The sequence below is a fragment of the Gossypium raimondii genome, chromosome 3 (genome assembly GCF_025698545.1).
Source record: "Gossypium raimondii isolate GPD5lz chromosome 3, ASM2569854v1, whole genome shotgun sequence".
Classification (NCBI taxonomy): domain Eukaryota; kingdom Viridiplantae; phylum Streptophyta; class Magnoliopsida; order Malvales; family Malvaceae; genus Gossypium; species Gossypium raimondii.
In genome coordinates, this window is record NC_068567.1 from 34,016,359 (window position 1) to 34,037,565 (window position 21,207).

Sequence of the window (21,207 nt, forward strand, 5' to 3'; positions counted from 1 at the left end):
TTTATATGATGTATGAATATATTGAATGAGTATGAAAATTGATGATTTGAAATATATGCATGTTTTGTATTGATTTTTGCAGGTTGGTAATGTGCTTACAAGCACAAGTTAAGTTGATGCTAGTTTAGGCATGAAAAAGGGACCAAAATACATGATTTTGACCATTTTGGCTTTAAAGTGTCGATACTATAGGTAAAGGTGTCAATACATACTTTTCAATCAAGGTTTTGCAAAACAAAATGTCAAAATGGTATCGATACTAAGGAAAGGTACTGATACCTTAGAGAAAGTATCGGTACTTCAAGCTTAGTATCGATACCACTTGATTTAAATGAAATTTTTTGAAACATTGAAGCTCATATTGGTATCGGTACTTTTATTGGGTATTGATACCTGATCTAGAAATTTTAAAAATGTTGCAATTTGGTCCTAACTTATGTTCGGGTTTACAAAAGAGCTTTCGTAATTTCTATTAAGACTCGAATTTAATTGTGTATCATAGTATCTAGGTATTTATGACATGATTGAATATTTTAATGATCTATTTATGGTGTATTTGATTTGATGTGACATTTTATAAATGTTACAAAAAAGTCCCTATTTGATATCGGGTTGACTTTAAAGCATTTGTATGCTTGTATAAGATCCAAGAAAGAATATCCATGATATTCAATGTTTTATTATTGTTGATTGCATGATTTATGATGTGAAATGATGATTTTACTGTGAATTTTTTGTAGTTGCTTCGATAACGAATGTAGCATCCCAGTGCTTAGACTCGACAATCGGGTCGGATAAAAGGGTGTTACATTATCATCTTTTGAAATATCTAGTTGAGTTGACATGTACCTATTAGTAAAAGTTAATTTTTGGTATCCTTTTGGTGAATTGAGATAATTATACTAGTGTTTTGTAATCAAATTATATATGTATATGTGTAATGGTGTGGTTAATGGTTGTGTTGATATGCAAGGGACCTTTTATATGATGTATTTGGTGCTTCATGTTTTGCTTGCATAACAAGTAAATTAGTTTTGGGTGATTGAGTTTAGCAAATTATGGTGATGCCTAAGTTGTTTGAATATGCTTGGATGAGTCTAAGAGATGTTTGAACTTCGGATTATGATATTATAAGTCTTATATTGGACTGGTCATTGTCAAGAAATGTCGGGATTGAATTTTGATAATTATGTAGGCATTTTCGTGACCACAACAACCTTATAGTCGCGATAACAAAGGTTTATCCATTTTTTTTCAAACAGTGAGCCCATTGTTGCCATTGAGCTTCTTCGGTTGTTGCGACAAGGGCTGAAAACATGAATTTCTTGGTTGAAACAGTTTTACTCTTGTCACGACAAGACTATGTTGTGGTCACGAAAAGGACCCCCTTTTTGTTCCACTTAAAAATTTCAAACTATTTTTACTCATTTGACTCCCATATGCTGCTGGAGGTTCTCAACTGCTTTCGTAAGCACGATTAGAACCTGAATGTGTTTCTAAAATGTTTTAAGAAGTTTTCAAAAGTTTGTCATTGAATCTTCGAGTAAACTTTAGTATTTTGTTTGTATTGTATTAAAATTTTGAACTATGATATTGCAGTTGCCTAAGCAACGAATGTGACATCTCGCATTCGAACCCGGTGACTGGGTTAGGTGTGGAGTGTCACATAAATATTTTCCCAAACTCGTATATAAACTTATAAATTCTAAAATCTAATGATTTAGTAATTATTCACAACTCAAAATCACTAAATCTCTCATCTAAAATCTATCAATAATCTCACAAATATCAACTCGCTTTCTGATTCTAGAATTCAACTCAACCTTTCAAGAAATCTACTCTAATCTCATTAGTTGACTTCTACTATATTAATACTAATCTATAACATAAAGCACTCAATTTCTCATCTGAAGAAATCAGGAACTCAAGAATCAAAGTTCTCTCCCTACATTAGATAAGATTAATGAGAATGCGAACAAATAGAGAAATTAATTAAAGCAATTGAATGTTGAAAGATTTAGTAGAAATCTTACTTACCAAACTTGAATAAACGAAATTGGATTAAGAATTGAAGAAGAAAAGATGAGAGAAAATTGAGAGAATTTGATCGTCATATCTTTCTTAAGCTCTCGTGAAAATGAGAGCCTCATAATCATTCCCTCCTATTCAAAATAACAAAATGGGATATTTTTTTCCAATGGTACATTGGTCAAACTACTTAATAAACCCTCCCATGAATGCTAATCATAATTATAGACCTAAGACGTTTAACCCTTCCATTTTGATTTTCTTAAAAAATAATCTATGCCTCAAAACCCTAACTCTTTAATTCTATCTAATTGAAAGAAATTTAACCTTGAAATTAAATTATACTAAGTTATAAGAATAACCCAAAAACTATTCTAAGAATACATCTTAGTTTTACTTCACGGAACAACTCAAATTTCCAATTTTCGGAGAAATTTTCGAGTCATTACATGGAAAAATTGAAAACGATTAAGTTGCAACAATTTCCCTCATCCATCAAGATACAACAAGGGAAGATATTGCTAGCATACTAGGAGCGACCCTGTTATACAAGAACTCAACAAATTTTTAACATCGAAAATGAAGATACTAGGATGATCCCAACAATCAAATTTGTTTTGATGGAACCACATTATAATGTCAATTCATCTTATTCTGGCTAATATTAACCTCTTAGATATATATTAATAGACAATATCACACATAAGAAAAGTTTTCCACAACCACTGTTTAGATGCTTCAAACTAGAAATAGACCAAGTGCTCAGGAAAACACATGAAGGGATATATATGGTCATCACTTGGGAGTGAGAACACTTGCCCAAAAGGAGGTCCTGCGCTAATGTTATTGTTGACCTACTCTTCAAAAGACGCACTATATCTAGTCATGAAGTGTGAGCCCTGCCAGAAATTCTCTCATCCTTCTCCAGCCAATTAACCCTCCAATTTTGCTACTTGAGGTATAGACATTTTGGGCCCTTTTCCTTTAGCAATTGACCCTCAATCCACATTTACCCTTTAATAGTAATCATGAAGGAAATTGGATTGTTGTCTCGTATAGATTCCTTAGGCAAACTTCTAATACGGCTGCATAATACGACAACCTTATAGACTTCTAATACTTTGTTTAACGGAAATATAGTGCTTAATTCTTTAGGTACTCAAATTGAAGAGATTGTATAATACAAGGTTAATGGTATAATTAACGACAATACATATTACATAACATTGAAGTAAAAAAAATAAAAAAAGGAAAAAAATAATCAAAAAAATAAAAAGGAAAGGGAATATAAAAAGACGATAGAACAATTGCACTTTTGCAATCAAACAATTTACACGCAATATGTGCTTCATGAAGGCCTTATTACATTACAGCATATATTTTATTTATGGGGAAAAAAAGATATTTTGAAGCAATACAACAATAAGAGAAAGAAAAGCTACAAGTGGATGGACCTCATCTATCACACAAACAATCACAGTTGGTAAAGTCCACCTTCAATTCACCTTATCTAACATGAATATCATCGTTTGTGAATGAACTGAACGGCCCTTGCATCCGCATCTGTATCTCTTTGATACAAAATTTACGAATTATCAACTATTATCTTTTATCGTGGTTAACCTGGTTAATGCCAATGTGGCTCAACTGTACATTCTCATTCCAGGAGGGATCCGCTGGAGGTAGCTGATATTCATCAGGTTTCAATGCTAGAGCAAAATCTGGCAAAGTTGGAGCCGTCTCCATGATTCTAAATAACATTACCATTACCCAGGTTATTGTATTTGGCTTATTATGCAAAACTATTTGCCCCCGAATTTGTAATTAGAAACCATAAGACTTACTTTTCATAAGAGTAGAGGTCACGGTTTATCCGCACCTTGCTAGAAGTGTCTTTCGGAATTTTCTCGGATAGATACTTCATGGTTCCCCAAAGAGGTGGGTTTCTGCACCAACAATTATTAAGAAGAAAATGCCAACTTTGCCAGTTAAAAGCAAAAATAGAGATCCAAGCCAAACAGAGCAAGCGTATTTGAATTATGGAAATTATTTGGAACATTATTTTACCATATCAAGTCCCACCTACGCAGCGAAATAAACATACATCTCAGTCTATCATTATTGGGAAATTTAAATTAACTATTTGTACTTGTTTCCAATTAAATTAACTATTTGTACTTGTTTCCAACGAAAATGAACCAATAAATCTTATTATCTCATAACACCATCATGCTGTCAATTAAACCAAGATTCTAAGCACTAGGCAACCCACTTCAGCCAAACCTCAGAAGGCCCAGCACAGAGTTGTACTCCAAAATGCACAGCGAAATGACTTTAGACATGAAATCTAGATGAAGTACATTTAGGCGCAACTTGAAATCAATGAATAACACACTAAAAGAAGTCATCTGATAAATCCTCGTTATTGAAATAATTTATAATAAGATGAGAGGATGGGAGATATTTGTCTTTGAATGTTAAAAAATGAGTACAAAGAAGGAATACGATAAGAGTTTCATTACCAAGTTGACTAAGGCATCCACTAATTTTCAAAATTTTAAAGGCTAAAATACTAAAAGAGGCAATAAACTGTTTCAGTTTTCTTAAAGCCTTATCTTTTAATTTGTATCCAAATAAACCCTTACCCTTTGATTTGTATCCAGATAAGCCCATATTTGAAATGAAATTTTGATTAATTTAAGGTTTTATTCAAGTGCAAATTAAAGGTTACAGGTTTATTTAGGCACAATTAAAAGGAAAAAGGGTTTATTCGAGTGTAACAAAATTATAGGAACTTACCTAGACAAATTGATTTAAGTATAGAAACTCTTTTGTTATATTACTTTAGCCAATTTTTTGATACCAAAGCATTAACTGGCATCAGATATTAGTGTAAAGTCATACTCTAGTAAGACTACTGAACGTATCAGTTTATGCATCATTTTATATAATTATTTCTTTTATAATAAAAAGATTGTGATGACAACTAAAGAGATTACCAATCTTAGGAAGAGTAAGAATTACCAAGGCCAAGTCTTTGGCTCATAGCTTCATATGGAGTGGTAGAATACCTAGATACGATAATTCTAGTGTGCCCAATTCACAAAAGCCTGACCAAAAATCTTTTCAAGGAAAGCCAAGCTAGTGAATTCAAAGATCAGCCAGAAACAATCAATGAATTGTTTCAGTGATGTCATTTGACCAACCAAAATATATGGTTTACTAGGAAGAAACTACTAGGTTCGCCAATAATGTAACTAATTGGTTCTATGGGAAAATTTATGATGACACTAAGTGCAGCTTAGGAGGATCCTTTTCATAAAGCTAGTAGGTTTAATCATGGACCAAAAAGGAAAACAAGAAGGATGTAAAAGCTCTTACAATGTCATTGGATGGAGAATTTTAATATCTTGAAGAAATTTGAAATTAAAATATTTTATGTATCATTTCAAATGCTAGTATTTGTAATTATTTTGTTTAGATAAATTACATTAGCAAATATGAATTTCATGAGATAAAAATGATTATAAAATTAATAATAGTATTTTTAAAAAATACATCCATTATGGAAAAATATGCAATAAGGGTACCATTAGATTTTTAAAATATATATTAAAGTTATTAAAATTATATTTTGTGGTTTAAGTTTTTATTGTATAATGGGACCATGTAAATTAAATAAAAGGATTTTCAGAAATTTTGAGAAACTACACCTTTAGGTGAAATTTGAATAAAAAGTTTAAGTTGCTTAACTTCCTTTTGAAATTTCATAGAACTTTTGAAATTTTTTTCTTTATTTTTACACAAACAAATAAATGTATTTTCAAATTTTATGTTATTTAAATGAAGCTGCAAAATTGCTTCCTTGCTAAGAGATGACTTAGGAATTTTTCCCAACATATCATTTCTTTATAGTTTGATAACTATGGTTAGAGGAAGCAATCAAGCCGATTCCGACGGGTTTAGATTGAGTTATTTCGATTCAGGTCTTTTTGGGTTTGGAATTTTTTAGGTCGAGTTCAAGCTTTTCTAGGTTTGGACTTTTCAGGATCATGTTTTTTTGAGTTCAGGCATTTTGAGTCTGGAATTTTTTTAGATTCAGGCTTAGGTTTAGGCTCAGGTTTGTTCTTCATTATAATTCAAATGTTTACATCACAATATAAATTATTAATTTATCGTTATTTTTAAGCAAACTTTTGTTGCAACTTGTGATACAATATTTTTAATTATATTTTTATTAAAACTATTATCCCAAATAATAAAAGTTTAAGAACTATTTTTCATTGGATAACAAAAGGTATCTTGATAAAATAATTACTAAATTAAATTAGATAATATGCACTAATATTTAAAAATTTTAAAAGTAAATATTTTAACAATTTAAACATTCATGATAGTTTTATAATTATATCATAGAAACGCATAAATTTTAGCAAACTCTACATATATCTCTTTGGTGCTACTTATGATAAAACAAATAATAATAAAAAAAGATAATTCTATGGATTTAATAACAACTTACTAGAAATTTTTCATATTATGTTTTTTATTAAATGGATTGCCATTCACGATAAATTTAATATATATTTTTAACTAATTTTCATTATTGATTTGTTTTTTGACAGTCCACAAATGAATTGAATATTTTATATATTAATCAAGATTATGTTGTTCTATTTTTATCATTTCCATTAAAAACCTATTTGATGTATTTTTTGTATTTTAATATTTACATATAATTTGGAATTTCTAATTGTACTTAGAATTGTATAATGTATAATTGTAATTTGTCTTCTTTTACCAATAGTTGGGGTAAGAGATGTTGCTTGTCAATGTATAAATATTTCTTATATTTGAATCATCTAAGCTAAGAATTAAATGATCCAATGTAAATTTATGTTACAAGAATCTTAAGCAAAAATAATGCGAATGAAATGCAATAATAAAAGTTAGAAAGAAAAGAATTAAATGATCAAATGTAAAATTATGTTCAACGAATCAAAAGCTAAAATAAATAATGCAAATAAAAAGCAATAAGAGAACATAGAGCTTTTTTGCTTATGTGTGACAGTGGTAATCTCATTTCCACAAAAATTACTATTTTATTATATATAGAATATATAATTGTTTTATTTTTAGTGTTAAATTCGGGTTTAATTTTTTGGGGTTTGAGGCTTTTCAAGTTCGGGTTCGAGCTTTTCTAGGTGCAGACCTCTTAGGATCTATTTTTTGGGGCTCATTTTACCGCCTCTAATTGTGGTCAACCCAAGGGCATCTCATTGTTAGAATTTATGAATAGTATCACCACTGAGAAGGGCAATCTCAATTTAGAACTCAAGGATGGGAGCACTGCTAAGAATAAGAAATTTTTGCCTTCAATACCAACAGTCCTTGAGCCTAATTGGCCTAACCAGGGCAACAAGAATAACAATTAGGGTAGAGCTACCAAACAATGTCATCAAATTGAATTTATGTGATACGACCAAGAAAAATTTTCAATTTAAAAATCTTATTGAATGTCTATAAATTTTTCACTACAGCTTTCTTTTAAAGCACCAATATAGCTTCCACTTTTATAGCTCCCCAAAACTAACTTTTTGCAAATAATGTTTTGAACAGCTTCTGTTTTTTGGAGTAGAGAAAGCTGGTAGCTACCAGTTCTAACCGGTTAGTGGTTATTCAATTAAGTGTTTTCCAAGCAATACCAAAGATCACACAATTTCGCATGATCCAGAACAAGCTTAACTTCTGGAGCAGGACATTGAGGAATGAAATATTGGAACTTTGATTATCAGAGGAAGATTACTTTTGAAAGGACACACCAGTGAGGCAAGAACCATATTAATGGATAAGAGGATGATGTTGGATATGCAACAGAAAAAAGAAAGTGCACCTACAAGATGTGGATAAAGACATTGAACTTGTTTGCACAGTGTGCTACCTCTTCAGAGGTCTATTGGGGGGAATTAGTTGATGCTTGTGATTTGAAATTAGTGGTTTCTGTTTTGATCATTTCCCATTAAGTAACTAGCCCCAAATTCTGACTGATTTAATTCTCCCACATGACACTTCTCTTGTTGATCCAGGGAAATTCTTTACCAAATGTGCTGGGATTAAAGAGGAAAGTGTTGTGAATTATATGGATTTTAAATTTACTACAAGATATGCATCAAGGGACTAACAGACTTTTGCTACTAATAAGGTACTCTTTTGCATCCCTCTATTGTAGATAATAAAATACCTCATTGGGGAGCTGGGCCCGCATTTGTCGGATGAATATTTTTCTTAAAGCCTTTTGTTCTTTTCCTTGTCTTACTATAGGCACTCAAGTAATGAAAATGACTCTTGGTAACGAGATTGTTGCTTTGCATCTTATAAACTATTAGGAAAAAAACCTTAGCCTAGTGTCACAGGCCGCGCATCAAAGCCAGTGACGAGTGCGCACAGAGCATCTCATGAAGGTCAATTAATTAAATTGGTTTAATTGATCCACTTGAACTGGTCCAATTTGTGGAACACATGGAGAAGCCCCATCTACTTGAAGCCTTGGTGGCCTAGTGAAACACTTCAGTAAAACTAGAGTTACCATGGTTAATGTAAATCCTAAAAGATAAAATTGTATAGAGTTTAAATCTCTTAAGACTCTCATCTTATAGATAAGCACTAATATTAGCCGTTGATGTAATTCAATTTGTACCATTGGATATGAGGGAACTCAACTATAAATAGAGATTTTCCCCTCATTTGTAATCACTTCATCCCTTGTATATCATTCAAAGTTAAAAGAATATTTGAGAGAATTTACTCAAATACTTGGTGTGCTATTATTTCTTGTGCTTTTTTTTATTCGATTTAAATCCTTTTGTCTTTTTGAGTTGCTTCTACTTTATCCCGGTGCTTTAGAGAAGTTCCTTTTGAATTCTCATTTTCAAGAGTAAGACTGACTTAGGCGGATTTAACGTAAAGAAATCACCTATAACCGCGCAGTTTGCTAAACTAAAGTTCTAGCCTCATGACACGAGAGGTTGAATAGATGGGGTCTCAATTCCCTTTCCAACTAATAGAACCATCTGGTCCAATTAAAGGACAGTGTTATGTTTAAAAACGGATATCAATATTAAATAAATATTTGATGCTGCGAATACTTAAATATTTACATAGGTCAATGGTATAATAATGACTTCAGAATTCTCTCCCTCTCAAATTTTCCTTAGTTTCCTATATTTCTTCCTTCACCTTAGCCCTTGATTTTCCTCTTTGTTTCTCCTATCTCCGTTATTTCTATCTCATCACCCCAAAACTTTGTTCATTGACATCAAGAATAGTTCATGGCAACACTATACAATCATAGCACCTAATATGGCACCTTGAATAAGTTTGTGCCAATTGCAGGAGCAGGTAAAACATTAAGTTTTAATAATGAGAAGGGAAGACTTTTAATGGGTATTTTTTTATGACCAACTCAATAAGTACTAATGAGCAGCAGCAACATTATAGGGTTTAGGATGGCCATGAATGAGCATGAACTCTTAACCCCTACATAGACGATAGGATTGTAGTTGCATAGCAACCTTTTTATTCATTTCATGTTCTTACAAGCCTAAGATTACCTTTTTTTTTGGTAATGTACAATTAAAGGGTTAGTACTCACACACCCATGGTAAGGACATACCCACACCACACGCACACTGCCCAAATAAAAGCCTACCACTTGCTCCCCCGAGGTTCAAACCCAAGTGGGTTTTATTGGTGAACAGCCCTTGGCCACCAAAACAACCATAGGAGTTCACAAGCCTAAGATTACCTAAGTGCGATGACCTAAGAACACAGTTAGCTGCTTCAAAAAATTCAGAAAAGCTGAAGAATAACTATGCAGATTTATCATGGAGGACAGAAAACATAGAGTATGGATGTTTTATCCTCACATATATGATAAAATTATGACGTTTGGTTCATGTAATGTAAGTTACCTCTGATAATAGGATTATAGGAATATAAATTACTTAGCACATTACAGGGTACGTTATATTACCTTATTTGGTTCATTTGACTAAAATGTAAAATTTAGTTATTCGATAGACAGAATGTAAGATTACTAAAACACATTTTACTAAATTCTCCTCATAGAATTTGCATTTTTTAATATTTTCTACTACACAAAAGTAGAAGATTATAGTATTTTATTTTATTGATAAATGATAGTATTTATGGGGTAAATTAATTTCATACCAATTGGAATCGAAGGAAAATAATAAGAAGCAAGGCTTCTCTTTGACTAAAGTGATGAGGAAAAGAAAGAATTAAAAATATATTTTTATTAAAACATGTTATTTGTTATAATTTGAGGTAAAATTTAGCTTGAAATGATAAAAGGAATGATAAAATTGTTATAAAAGTAGCATTTCAGTTGGAATGTAATAGATAAAATGTAACATAATGGACAAAATATTAATTCTTCTCAACTAATAATAAATATATATAATTGAAATGTTACTTGAAAAATATATTAAAGGACCCGACAATTTGGTTCATTAGTTTTTATTATTACTTTGTTTTCGTTTAAGTCAAATGAATTAAAGTCATTAAAAATGAAGGTAAAATTGTAAAAAATCTCAGGTTACGGAAGTAATATAGATTACCTAAGGAAGAGGTGTAGTATTGAGATTACCTCCTATATTTTGGGATCTTAATACTATTGGAAATGTACGATTATTGGATCAAGGTAACCTTCAAAATCTAAATGAAAGAATATCATTCCGAAATCTTATACTACCCTCAGAATGTGAGATTACTTGAACCAAATGTCCTCTGAGAGAATTTTCACCAAAAATTTTCATTGGCACCACCAACACCTCCAAAGGATGAGATTTTTAGGTTAAAGTGACAAAAAGGATGCCAGAAGTACTAGTCTAGAGCACAAAGCAATCTAGTTGTAGGGGGTGCCAATGCCCCCACGCCATGATTTGGTTTTTGGAACAAGATTTGGCTGGCCAATGAAAAGAAAAAAAAATGAAGAAGAGAAGCAAAAAACGAAAATGGAGAAGAAAACTTCTTTTGAAAAAAATAGAGAAATAAAATGCAATTTTATGAAATATTATTATAATTTACTAGTATCATTCTACAAGAAATTATGATAGCTTTTATGCAAGGATAAATTATTTGTTACGGTTGCCTTTCTGGGCAAGACAAGAAGTCAAAGGCACCAAAATGGACAGAAGACAAATAAGTTTGTTTTAATAATATTCCTAATTAGAATAATTAATTTAGCAAGTGTTTTATAGCAATTAAAAGTCCTAAATTATAGTTTCTTATTCTACAAGTTAATTTTAATTTCTTAACAAGAATAAAACTCTATGTAACCACTATTTAAGGGGGCAAGTCTTAGTAATAAAATAAGACAGAAAATTATTCCAATTTAAAGAAGTTTAAGATTTTCCCTTCCTGACGAGTCTAAGGTTAGGAGCTTCCTTTGACGAGTTCCAAGGTTAGGAACTCCCTTCAACAGTTCAATTCTTCACAAGGTAGGAAGTGCTACAAGGGTAGGGCTTTATCAATCAAAATAGGTTTTCTTGTGAATTATCCGGTGACTCAATCCATAACCCATGGCCATAACATTAGTCTTTTACATTCACTAAAACCCTAGTCATTGAACTAACTGAACATAAAATTAATATAATACTCCGACAATGTCTTGCTTGGATGAACCAAAATTGATAATAACTATTCTATACCACTAATCCATTCTATTACGTGAACCAAACACACTGATAGTGGATAAATGTCAGACCGCAAAAAGCCAATTAGCAATCCAAAAGCTAAAGGGTGAATGGAAGAAAAAATGTAAATCCAGAGATGATCCAATATAAGTTACCTGGATAAAGGATGAGCTGCATTAAACACCTCACAAGCCCTTTTACTTTCTTTGAAATATTCATCAGCAGCTTGCAAAGCAGCTACAGCCATACCATGAGATTTCTCTGTATTTCCCTCATCAAGAATCAAACCATGATAATAATATGCTGCAGCCTGTGTTTGTATAAATCAACAAATATAATTAAATAACTACCACAAACCAGGAAATGCAACCTCAAGAGAGTCATAATTACTAGCATCATATATTAGAAGAAAAAAAACATGTTGCGTGCATCATTACTGTCTAACAAGATGATTTCATACAGAAAGGTCAGCTCAAACCTACAAAAATAGAAGTGAACAAAAGAGATTTTGCATGTATAATCCATCTATGCTCCTTGACTGGCTGAAATCCAAGTAAAAAGGAAGAGAGAGTTTCCAAAATTCATTCCATTTATCTTATAGTTAGTAGCTGAATCTGAAGTAGGCTCATTAAGATTGTCACTGTCAGTTCTTCAAAGGAAAAAAGAAAAAAGAATTCTACTTTAAGGAAAGAGAGATTTACGTCAATTAGGTAAAAGATTCATAAAGCGCATTATTGAAACGTCAGCCTTTGCATCTACATAAAGCATTACACATTTCAAATATTTCAGATGGTAAGCGCATAGTAAGCATAACAAAATAGTGATACTTTTCCTAGAGTCAAACTTCAGAATCTTTACATAATTTTACTCCTCAGTAGAATTCAATTAAAGTAGATAAAATTTTGAAATTTTCAGTTTCTATTGAATTACTTCCTAAATGCCAACGTATAGTTTGCACACAATAACAATATTTCAAACTCAAAAGCTCATTTCACATCGAAATTTAGAAAGACAGAAGAACCCTACTCATCATCAGGATAAGCGTCCCCAAAGTAAAATGTACGCCTCATTCTATTATTGTGATACATAAGTAACATCATAAAAGAAATTTGATCTCAGAAAGAATAAACTTGAACTATTTAGGTACAATCCTAATAGCTAATAGATAAGACCCAAAGTTGACAAGACCAACCCTTCTACAGAAACAAGTCATCATACACACTCAAAAGTAATAATCAGAGCAATATCCTACAGATATAGGCACCATGCCTGAGAATGTCTTGTGCAGTAGAAATACAAAGCTAATAGTTATGTTTGCTCAAAGGTGTAGCATCCAAGAATCCCTATACAGCTAGTTATAGGGTCTTAAAAGAGAAAAAGGAGCAGAAATTCATCATCCCTGGTAGAGGGTTAAGATTTTTTCGTTTTACTATATTAGTTGTGAAATAAATCATGCAAGGTTAAAAATGATGTTATTATTGGGTCTTGAATACAAAAAAAAAATTGTAGAGGCATACCACTCAGCCAAAAGAAACTAATAAAGAATTATTCAAATATACATGCTCAGTTAATGAAAATTTGGCTCAAACTATGCAAACCAAATGGCAGTGTATGGATGTTTCTTTCTTCCTCCCCATTAAACACTACTACTACTATTGTACCCCAAAATGGCATTTTTTCCTACTTGTCATTTGTTTCAATTTCCATGTTCCTCACTTTTCCTCTTTCGCAGTCACTTAGGGCCACTTTGGCAATGCTTCTAAGAAGCATTTTTGGGACAAAAAGCGCTTTTAAGATAAAATCATTCCTAAACAGGACACTTTTAAGAGAAAAAGTGCTTTTCAAAAGCCCAAAATTGTCCCAAAAGCACTTTTTCCAAAAGCAGAAAATTTTAGCTTTTCTCAAAAGCGTTTTTTGTCCCAAAAGTGCTTCTTAGAAGCATTGCTAAACTAAGCCTTAATGCAGTCCAAAATCTGTCCAATCACAGTTCTCCCATAATAGTGTGCCACTCACTCTTTATTCATCATGCTGATGGCCTTGTCTAATTTGTTCCCTAATCTCTTTCTTATCTAGAAGAGAAATATAGTTTGTGAAATCGAGTGTGAAAGAGAGGAAGAAAGAAGAAGAAGAAGAAGAAGAAGAAGAAACAAGGCTGCTTCTGTTACAGCTTACTGTTAGGCTGTAACAGCTGTGAGAAAGTAGAGGAAAAGAGAGAAGAATTCTGAAAAATATTTCCTTGCATCTATACATTATGTTACATAACCTATTTACACTAGTAACTAGATATACAAATACGGAAAGTCAAAGATATGATACAATAGATCCTAGAGATACTACCATAACAGATTACTATCACAACGCTCCCCCTCAAGCAGGAGCATACAAATCATAGGCTCCTAGCTTGTTACATATATATTCGATGCAAGGCTTTTTAAGAGCTTTAGTTAAAACATCTGCTAACTGATCATTTGTTTGAGATACATCCAGACTCAATCTTTTGCTTTATAAAATGGCAATCAATCTCCATGTGCTTGGTTCTTTCATAAAACACTGGATTCGAGGCAATATGCAATGCTGCTTGGTTATCACATATTAACTTCATTGGGCTGACAGTTTCTTGTTCCAACTCTTGAAGTAATTGTTTTAACCAAATTAGCTCACAAGTAACTAGAGTCATAGCCCGATATTCAGCTTCTGCATTAGATCTCGCTACTACATCTTGTTTCTTACTCTTCCATGACATTAGATTGCCTCCAAAGAGAACACAGTATCCATAGCAAGGGAGAGAGAAAATTAATTAAAAATAGAAATCGAGGTTGAATCAGTATGGGGACAGCACCACCGTAGGCGGATGGACAATAGGAAGATTCACGGAGGAAAGCAGTGGCTGGAGGCGTGGCCCACACACCCTCACGCGTCGGCGCGTGGGAGTGGGGTAGAAAAAATAGGGTGGAGCATGTGTCCCACACGCACAGCTTCCAGTGGCCGTTTTTTGGTCGAAGGGTTGACAGAGGCTGGGCTTTTTAATGGTAGGGGCGGTGAGACTCGGTTGGCTCTGATACCATGTAAAATCGAGTGAGAGAGAGTGAGAGAGAGAGAGAGAGAAGAAGAAGAAGAAGAAGAACAACAAACAAGGCTGCTGTTGTTACAACTTACTGTTTTTGCTATTACAGCCGTAAAAAAGAAGAGGAAAAGAGAGAGAAAAGAGAAAAGCATTCTGAAAAATATTTCCTTGCATCTATGCATTATGTTACATGACCTATTTATACTAGTAACTAGATATACAAATAAGAAAAGTCAAAGATATGATACAATAAATCCTAGAGATACTATCATAACATAGTTCATGCTGCTAGAAAGTCCAGTAAATATCCCTTTGATTGACATTGCTACATCAAGTACATATTGTTTATTATTTCTTCAAATACCATAAACCAATATTTGAGTTTAAGAATCATTAGGAGAGTAACATAACCATGCTTTAGTTCTCATGACTAAAAAAATAGAGAAAGAAAATAAGGGTTAAGTACCTTAGCTTCAATGTATTTCCATTTTATAAAAAGCCGATGCTTTTCACCCCATCCATTTGATAGTGGAAGATTCATAACATTATCCTGAGCCTGTTAAGAAATGGCAAAAAATATCAGTATACATTTGAAAATCACTAACTAGACTTTTATGATTACATTGAGACAAGATGAATGATTCAGGAAAGGCTTAGAGAAGAATGAAGACAAACCACAGTTTTCTTCTGCTGAATAAGTAAAATTTCAAAAACCTCGTTACCGAACTATGATAAAAAAAAATGCCATGAGAGAAGTTCATTAAGTGGCAAAAGTTGTGAGTGAGGTGTGGTTATTAGGAGACCCTTAATCACATTTATACTACACTTGCAGTAGAGTATAATACAAGGCCTACACACAAACAACAATATATGATGTTGGAATACAGATTGGGCCAAGCGGACCCAAACCCATTCATTCATCCACATGAGAGGATCAAAAACTTAGGACTTCTAGTGTGAAAATTTGTTGGCAACGCTAGTAGATGCTCAATACCGAGTAGGATAAAGAAGTCATTCAAGTGTAGCTCCAGAACTAGATCCTTGGAGATTCATTAAGTGAATTTTTGGTAAACTGATTGCATGAATTAGATTGGCACTGGAATGGGTAATCCTAAACCTATTGATTTGCCCAAGTATGCAAAACAAATTGAAAGCAAAATTGATAAAAGCAAGAAGTACAGCTGAATTCAAGGTCAAAACATAAGAAATGACAAAACAAAAGATGCATTCATACCTGCTGCCAGTATTTTACCATCTCACATGCAAGCCTTCGTTTCACAGCTAGAGTAGCCTTGGTACTATCAATTGCCATTCCAAGTTGGATATCAACACCCTACACCAAAAATAACATTAAACCATGAGACAATAAAAAAATGCCTTTGCAAGGTCTATGCTGATTGATTCTTAGACGCACACGGCCACACATTATAAAAACTAAAAAGTATGACTCAAATAAAAATAAGACGAGATTTTGTGCAACAATATTCAGACTGTCACTGAAGTGTTTACAGGAATATAAGAATAATGAAAGAACAGATTTTTGCTCACAAAATGTATTCATACTCATTATAAGAACAAATTCACCAAGTGATATCCTCAAAGTCCACATTTGTAAACTTGATTCACAAGTAACGTAACAGTTCATGCCTACATCAATCAAGAGATTAAGTTAGTACCTGTCCTAATGCCTGCAAACATAGTGCTCGAAGAACTCCTTCTGCTAGGTCTACTGGCAAATTTCTCCTACAACCAAAGTAGAGACCAATGGATTGCTACTAAATTAGATCGCAAGAATTGATTGTGAATATATTAAAGAAAGTTTGACTGCAAGTATATCATCTTTGTACACCTAAGTTCAGATGGCAACTGGGGAAGAACATGTCTGACAGCACAATCCAAATACCCCGCAGCCTTCAAGAAAATATCAATAGAAGCTCGCCTGCTTTCTGTTTATTGAGAGAAAAAGGCAGTCCTCTCTCATTAGGTCCATGGAAAAAATGATTAAGGGCAAAACCAGACTGAAAATCCAAGCTAAGAAGAAAGGGTCAACAGATTTGCCAGTAATCAACCTTTTAAACTTGAAAAACAAAAAGTCTGGAGTAGGAGAATGAAAAACAAAAGCAATAGCATCCCAAGAGAATAATCAGCATTGAAATTTCTTCTCTTTCTCTTAACAACATACCTTCTGATACTTTTGGTTGATAACCATCAGCAGAAGTCCTAGGAAGAAGCAATAAGTTGGCTTGTGATAACAATAACATCGCCATCAAATGCAATACTGACAACACCTCATACCAAGCATTAAACATTGCTGTTTCCTGCCAAAAAAAATTGCTTTGCATCAAATCTTATTCCTCAAAGAGAAGAGCGACCCAATAATATACAACAAAAGAAAATAGAAGGCATGTTGACAATAACAGCCTAAACCCACAGTCTGACCTCAGCATCATCCTCCTGATTTACCCAAATAAACTGTACTTTATATTGTAGCTGACTCCCTGAATGACAACAATGAACCATAATGTTAGATTCCTCCTCATACAGCACATAAACCTTTTCAAGGGAGTGAAATTTGATAATATGTTTCACCATCTGTAACTAATCCCAAAAGCACAGGCAAGTAGTCTTCAAGAGCCTGATGAAGATCTGCCAATGTTGAACCCCCTGAAGACAGATTTTCAACTGAAATTTCAGTAAAAATGCTTACTACGATCTGTTTATTAGGAAACCTGGTTAGCCAGCAACAAACCATGCTGTGTAGCAGTTTTCCTCCTTGTTCTTGTAATTGTAGGTGCTTCTTGGCCAGCCATAACAACTATACGAGTTCTCAAGGCAGTAAGGCGTTCCACTAATGTCTTTGACAAGTGACCACCGAGTGATTGAAAGAAATCCACAGACTTGGGAATTCGTAAACCTGGTACATATACAGAAACTTCCCCAATATTTCCTGGCCTCCGCCTATTTCCCCCAGAATCCTTGGGAGTTGAAACCAGACATCCCATATCTTGAGAGTTACTATATCTGTCAATCCAGGCAAATTTAGTCAAATTCTATAACAAACTGACTTATTTCCAGCATGAAAGACAGGAATATGAAGAGTGTAGCCAATATAATCTGATAGATCATAAAAGTAAATGGCATTAAGTTAATGAGCAAAGACATATGTAGCAAAAGAATCAGATATGTGCTGCAATACTCAAAGCAACGGAGAAAAAACTAATTAAATGTCCAACCAATAAAGCAGAAGTAGTAGGTAACTCACGAGCACCATCAAAGGACTCTAACTACAACTCTCCAAAAGATTTTCGACCTTTTTTTTTTCTTACAAAAAAAATGCATTTACTCACCTTGTTGTCCCTTATCAGAAGAAGGTGAAGGGATGGGTCAAAAGTCTAGTAGTTTCTGCATCCAACAAAAGTACAAAACCTAAAATTATTTTTTTTTAGGAGAAAAAGAAAGGAGAGGGAATGAGTAAACAGACCAAAAGCAAGTGAATCACAAGATAGCCATGGGAACTTGACAATTCATCACCTTTTCATATTGCAGTGGAACACAAGTAGCTAACTAGTGGATGGGCTTTCCATTATAACACAATTTTAGAAAGTTTTGCATGCAGAATTCAGAAGAAGAATGTGAAAGTGAAGAATTATGGGTTCGATTCACAAGCAGCTTTAACAACAACAGTAATTAGAGAGCATTATTTGAATTTAGTGAAGATTGCTAGTCAAGAAAGCATATCAGAAATTAGAAGTCAAATCAAATGAAAAATTAAAGCTGAAAGCAGATAATCAATCATCAAACGGAAAGAAGAGAAAAGAATTGAAAAGTTTTCAATTCAGTGACGGAAAGCAGAAATCGATCAAAGCTGTGGAAAATCAAAAAGGAAAAAAAAGAAAAAGAAGATAAATTCTGACCATGCGTCCGAGTCAAACTCCAAACGTCCAAAGTCCAAACCCTAGCGGTTGGCAGAGTAGCTGGGTAAAAATGCTCATTATTATGCTTTGGCTTATGGATTTGTCAAAGAAAGGAAATGAAAATTGCAATCGTATTCGTAAGGAATTAATTATGAGTGTTATCAAATTTTGTGATGGGAAACGCCCTGCCGGCCCTTCTAGTGGTACTTTAGAAATTAAAAATGTTAGAATATTCTCAAGTAAGGTAGGCCTCGCTCACAGCTATTCCATTTCAGTATGCTCACGGTTAATTCCGTTTCAGCCCCAAAAATTATAATTAACTTAGGAATAAAATATTCCCTCTACCTTTGACCTCTGTCTCTTAATTATTGTTAACCTCTTTCTAAATTTTAATCTTATCTATATCACTCTCCAATTCTCTTATCACTCCCTTTATTTTCCCATATTTACTCTTTATACTCTTATCATTTTTATTTCTTTATCTTTTTCAAATTTTAAAATTAGAGTTCTAACCAATTTAATTTAATTTGTTATTTTCAAATTCTTATATAATAAGAGTATTATCATTTGCATAAAGTCGAGCTGATCTTGAATAGTGGGAAGCTCAAGTTTGAGCTTGGTACTTCACTCAAGCTCAATCTAACATTATTTTCTAGGTTCAAGCTTCGCTCGAGATATATTTGAACTATTTTAATTCAAGCTCAATAAAACTCGTTTATTGATTTTATATATAAATAATCAAAACTTTTTAAAATTATATTTAAATAATAAATTGATTTAAAATGAAAAATAAAAAAAATCTAAAATTATCTATCTCAATATCAAATAACGTTACCACTTAAAAAATATTTTTTTAACTTAAAATGAAATAACACCAAAATTAACAAGCTCACAGCCATCCTATTTTATCTATTTGTTTTATATAATATATAGGTAATATATATTATATATTATATTATAGAAAGTGTTTTAAATAAAATATATACCGTTAAAGTTTTGTGTTATAATATATATACACAAAATCATACATACATATTATATATATAATGGAAACGAAAGAAAGTAATATAAAAGGAAAGATTGTATCTTTTTAAAGTGGTAGATAGGTATTTCTGGTTACTACAATAATTAGAATTGAGAGATTAATTTTGAGTTCATCAAGTTTGAGTGGAATCATTACTACAAATATTATTTCTTTCTTCTTTCTTTCTTCAGTGTTTCTCTAAGCTCTTTGTGGTTTAAAATAATTAGTAGTGCAATTTAAATTGTTTCGTTCAAGTAAAGACATTGTATATTGAGAATTTTATTTCTTTATCATTTCCAACACAAAGGAAAATAAATATTTTTAAGATAGTCTCCTAAAATACCTTACCTTTTTACAAAATATCGGTTTTCGAATCCAAATCAATTTATTCTTTATCAGCATCAAACTTACAAAAAGAATAATGTATAATTTGTTTTACAAAAAAAAATAATTGGTAATCTTTAAATGCGATGTATACTGTATTACACTCCCAATCGTCCGACCAAGCAATAAGATCACAAATAGTAAGAACGAATCCCTCGATAGAAAAGTTAGGATCTAGTGCCCTAAGAGTAGTATATTCAGCAATTTATACTTGTAATTTTTAAACAAATTGGTTTAAATAAAATTTCTTTATATATTAATATCATTTGTATATGTCCTTAATGGTTTTTGTATGCAAAGCAAAATGTAAGTAACTATTGGCTCATTGATTATCTAATATTTAATTAAGATTAAGTTACATTATGTGGTTGAATAATAATATAAGAATATAATTTATATTAGTAGATAATCTAAATAGTTCGTAACCTAATCAAAATAGAGCAAATCGATTGAAAGACTCATACCATCAATCAAGTTCAATTAGCGAGATGTCTTATCTTGAGCATGAAAGCGGATGACTCTTAGAAGATAGATACATAGATGGCTTTATCTGGATTGACAATGCATTGGACAAGACCCAAGTTAAATTTATCCTTGATACATTTATGGATTTATTCACTTATGATGTTCATAATGTGGCATACCTTAATCTTGAGTGGATGATGGACTATGTATGTGTGACTCATATCCTTTGATGTATTGAAAGTTTGAGTTAAAATATATAAGGAACCGAAAACTAGTACGTTGGATATATGACTTTTGCATGATGTAGCATCATTCAACAACAATGAAATCATAACTCTATAAGGGTAAATGATATCCTCTCATTGGCATTATGTAACAACCCTTACCTGAGACGAATTGGTACATCATTAGCAAAGGATGTCACATTTGAACAATAACGCTATTTAATACAAAAAAAATTGAAAATTTCTTTTAAACATAAATAAACCCAACTGAAGTTAATTAATTCATTTCTAATCTTCTTTTAAAGTTTGGCTACAAATAGAAATCATTTGGGGCTTAATCAGATCAAAACAGGGTAAATAGGGTTAATGTTGCGACACTAGGAAATGA

The 21,207-nt window shown here is 32.4% G+C and overlaps 1 protein-coding gene across 2 annotated transcripts; it reads right to left on the bottom strand.

The window, feature by feature from the left end:
- Positions 1 to 3,314: 3,314 nt before the first annotated feature.
- Positions 3,315 to 18,963, bottom strand: LOC105794121 (uncharacterized). Of its 2 annotated transcripts, XM_012623118.2 has the most exons (13): positions 18,723 to 18,946; positions 18,156 to 18,210; positions 17,558 to 17,829; positions 17,398 to 17,472; positions 17,248 to 17,306; positions 16,991 to 17,126; positions 16,658 to 16,754; positions 16,485 to 16,551; positions 16,043 to 16,141; positions 15,275 to 15,364; positions 11,900 to 12,054; positions 3,873 to 3,974; positions 3,315 to 3,778 (listed from the first exon to the last, which is right to left on the bottom strand). In XM_012623118.2, the coding sequence occupies exons 3-13, from the start codon at positions 17,808 to 17,810 to the stop codon at positions 3,631 to 3,633; spliced, it is 1,281 nt and encodes a 426-aa protein (XP_012478572.1). In that variant the 5' UTR covers positions 17,811 to 17,829; positions 18,156 to 18,210; positions 18,723 to 18,946; the 3' UTR covers positions 3,315 to 3,630. The 2 variants fall into 2 exon arrangements, with proteins under 2 accessions (XP_012478572.1, XP_012478575.1); XM_012623121.2 differs by lacking the exons at positions 3,315 to 3,778; positions 3,873 to 3,974; positions 11,900 to 12,054 and adding an exon at positions 13,964 to 14,799 and having other exon boundaries at positions 18,723 to 18,963.
- Positions 18,964 to 21,207: the final 2,244 nt, after the last annotated feature.

Coding starts and splice junctions, on each gene's coding strand:
- LOC105794121 (XM_012623118.2), bottom strand. CDS start 17,810: ATGGGATGTCTGGTTTCAACTCCCAAGGATTCTGGGGGAAATAGGCGG. Junction 17,473..17,557: donor GAAAACTGCTACACAGCATG/GTTTGTTGCTGG, acceptor ATCTGTCTTCAG/GGGGTTCAACATTGGCAGAT. Junction 16,142..16,484: donor GTTTGCAGGCATTAGGACAG/GTACTAACTTAA, acceptor TTTTTGGTGTAG/GGTGTTGATATCCAACTTGG.